This window comes from Odontomachus brunneus, unplaced genomic scaffold, assembly GCF_010583005.1.
Source record: "Odontomachus brunneus isolate Ranch 3 - 2012 unplaced genomic scaffold, Obru_v1 Obru_scaffold_052, whole genome shotgun sequence".
Lineage (NCBI taxonomy): Eukaryota > Metazoa > Arthropoda > Insecta > Hymenoptera > Formicidae > Odontomachus > Odontomachus brunneus.
Window position 1 is genome coordinate 1,211,849 of NW_022639502.1, and position 3,437 is coordinate 1,215,285.

Sequence of the window (3,437 nt, forward strand, 5' to 3'; positions counted from 1 at the left end):
GTCTAACATAATCATCTGTCTTTATAATTACGGATGTACGTGCAAACATTAATCTTCCTGAAGCTAATTCTCTTTTCTATTTTATTTTTTTTTTTAATTAGTTACGTTCCATAATTGCTCCGAGCGAAGACGTTCTAGGCAAACCAAAACTTCGCGAAGCTCGCCCGGCTAAGACAAACGAAAACGTCTCTAAATCTTACGTAAGTCTATATACACATGAATTGTCGTAAATCGATATATCTATTGTGTCTAATATGCAACAGGTCTCTTACGACATGGAAAATTATTAACATTCGTAAAGGCAAGATTAAAAAAATAGAAACTGACACAGGGCTAGAGAACTAACAACAGGAAAATGTTGCAACATCGCAATTGCTTGTTCATCTAGTCGGCAAACAAATGCATTGGCGTTACAATCTACGTTATCAGCAATATAGTCTCTATGTGGATGTGCACTTTGTGTATCAATAAGAACTAAGTGTCAACCGTCTCATTCGCTTCGCCGTCTGTCTCGCCTTCATCGACGCTCGCACACAATAATACGCAATTAACATGCAGCTTGCCGGCTCCGTCGAAACCACCTGCGTCCTAACGTACTGATAATCACTGCACTAACACTATCTGCCACTTATTTCAGATGCGTTAACGCTGGGCGCTGAATCATTGCCGTCACTTTACCTTTATGTAACGTGTAACTTTGACACGCGTATGTCCGTTCGTAAAGGATTTATTGAAGCAACACCGTCGACCTGTCGTGATAGCAACCGTTCTCTCACGTCTTCATCTTTGATACAGATGGAGAAAGTGTTTAGTCACGCGTGGAGAGGTCGCCATGGATGTGAGACCAAAGAGGAATTGGAACAACTGCAGGAACGCCAGAAAACACCAGAAGAGATTCAGGGCCAATTCATCGACGACGATCAAGTATGACGTTGTTAATTTAATATTATTTTCTTGTCTGAAGAAACGACTGATACCAGCAAATTGTAGAGTAAACGTGAATCACTGACAAGATCTTATCAATCGAGACCTGACAAACATGACCAGTAATAACGTTTCTTTAGTGAAAATTTTGTACGATACGAATATGACAAATAGATGAAGAAGTGGCGTTCAATTAATATTTTATCTTTTATATGATGCAGGGCTTGCAACGACGTCATGCTGTGGACACAACCTTGATGACACACTTCTTCGGCAAAGACGGCACCAACGAGTTAAAATACGAAGATTTTAAACGCTTCATGGAGAACCTACAGCACGAAATATTGGAGTTGGAATATCACGAATTCAGCAAAGGTCTTGAAACGATCAACGAATTGGATTTCGCCAAAATTTTGTTAAGATACACGTACCTTGAACCCGACGAGTAAGTTGAGTAATTGTACACGAACGATTTGTAAAAAGTAACAGTCGTAAAACGACTTTAATGAAAAATTAATGAAATTTGTTTCTTAAGTTAAATATTCTGTTGATACACCTATTACCAAATTTCTAATTTGTAGGAATTATATAAAATAAGTCAATCAATAAAATTATGTGTGTGTGTACACAGATATGATAAATACTTGGATAGAATGATGGACAGAGCGGAATTGAATATTGGTATCACGTTTGAGGAATTTCGTCGCTTCTACCAATTTCTGAATAATCTGGATGATTTTTCCATAGCGATGCGAACGTATACATTGGCCGACCATCCCATATCCAAAGGTAAAAATTAATTTAGAATCTTCAATTCAATTTAGAATCTTGAAGCCAGTGTTATAAATCTTTCTTCTTAAAATTGTATTTTTCCCTAATATGCATTGTTTCATATGTTAAACTTTGTCAATTAATCTCTTCTACTTCCAGATGAGTTTCAACGAGCTGTAAAAATATGTACGGGAATGGTGCTCTCGACACATATAATCGATACAGTCTTTGCACTGTTCGACGAAGATGGAGACGGCCAACTCTCTTACAAGGAATTCATCGCGATTATGAAGGATCGATTGCACAGGGGTTTCAAAGTAAGGCATTATAAATTCATATGAATATCTTTCAGAAAAGAACCTACACACACGTGAAGCGTATTTCGTACGACGCCTACGAGCTATACGATTGAAAGTAGAAGTGTACGAATAGTTGCCATCTTGCAGGCTTACAACACTAGATGCCTCGTTATTTTTGAACAATTTGCAAGATACCCTAAAAATATTATAATAATATAATTGAATAATATATTTGAATAATATAATTGAATAATATATTTATATAATATAATATAATTGATTAATACAAAAATTGTATTTCCTTTTAGTCTCAACAACGCAACGAGGGTTGGGAAGCATTTAAATTTTGCGTGAAACAAGAGATGAAAGCACCTTGAAGGAACAATCACCATATAAAGGAACGCAAAAATCTAGGAGATATTGTATAAATCCTATAACACCTACAATTGTGATAACATCGATGATCATTTGATCGTATTAAAGTTCCCTGTTCTTATACTCTTATTTATATATTCCAATATACTAAAGCATGTGCAAGTACTTTTTATCGAGTACCAAACTTATAAGGATATTAATACAATTCGTTGAATCTTAATATATGTGAAACAATTAATGGGCTAGCGATAAAAAGCGAAAGTATTTGCATTCTGATATAGTATATTAAAAGGTATATCTTAACAAAAAATTATCTTCTATAATTTTTTCAATGCTATATGTTTTAAATATTAAAGGATTTTTAGTTTTTCATGTAATTATTGGTAAATTACTTGCACAAAAACTTTCATGATTAAATGTTTTTTTTATGACTCTATTCGCCTTGCCCAAAAGAAACTCTCAATGATTCGGAACTTGCGTATTTTTTAATATCTTCTATGAAATCAAATAAAGATTATCGATTCTCCTTGAGATAAATTCAGTTTATTATATAGAAAAAACATTAGCACTGAAAAATGATTTAAAAAATGATTAGAAAAATGATTAGAAAAACATTAGCATTGAAAAATGATTCATTATATGAATAAAGTAAAAAATAAGTTCTTGTTATATTAGTTTTCTTCCGAATATTAAAACAGTAATTATTTGTAGGTTGACTCTTAATGTATGTAATTTAGACAAAAACTTCTAGAACACTCTGTCTAAATATTGCTAAAAATCAAAGCTAAATAATTTTAGAATTACATACATTAAGCATCATAAACTATAATACGAAAGTAAAACTAATAAATAAGAACTCACTATGAAAAAAATTAACGCAATTATCCTTGAAAACAAGCGGGATATTCAGTGAAAAATATCACAAATGATAATACTGTTACCTATTTCCTAATAAGCTTTTCCGTCAAATACACAGAGTTCGTAAGCTACGACAAGATCGTATGAGCAAACTCGAGATACACGTGTATAGATGTAATTATATCGTGGAGATAAAACTGGTTGACATCA

General features: G+C 33.3%; 1 protein-coding gene across 3 annotated transcripts in view; it reads left to right on the forward strand.

Moving 5' to 3' along the window:
- LOC116845484 (calcium uptake protein 3, mitochondrial) overlaps window positions 1-3,437 on the forward strand; it is a 32,402-nt gene extending 28,965 nt beyond the window's left edge. For 2 of the 3 annotated variants that reach the window (XM_032818228.1, XM_032818229.1), the window contains 6 exons: window positions 102-200; window positions 796-924; window positions 1,146-1,369; window positions 1,556-1,713; window positions 1,855-2,012; window positions 2,303-3,437. In XM_032818228.1, the coding sequence (XP_032674119.1) occupies window positions 102-200; window positions 796-924; window positions 1,146-1,369; window positions 1,556-1,713; window positions 1,855-2,012; window positions 2,303-2,371 (837 nt within the window). In that variant the 3' untranslated portion in view covers window positions 2,372-3,437. The remainder of the gene's footprint in view (window positions 1-101; window positions 201-795; window positions 925-1,145; window positions 1,370-1,555; window positions 1,714-1,854; window positions 2,013-2,302) is intronic. The other variant, XM_032818231.1, reaches the window with a different exon arrangement.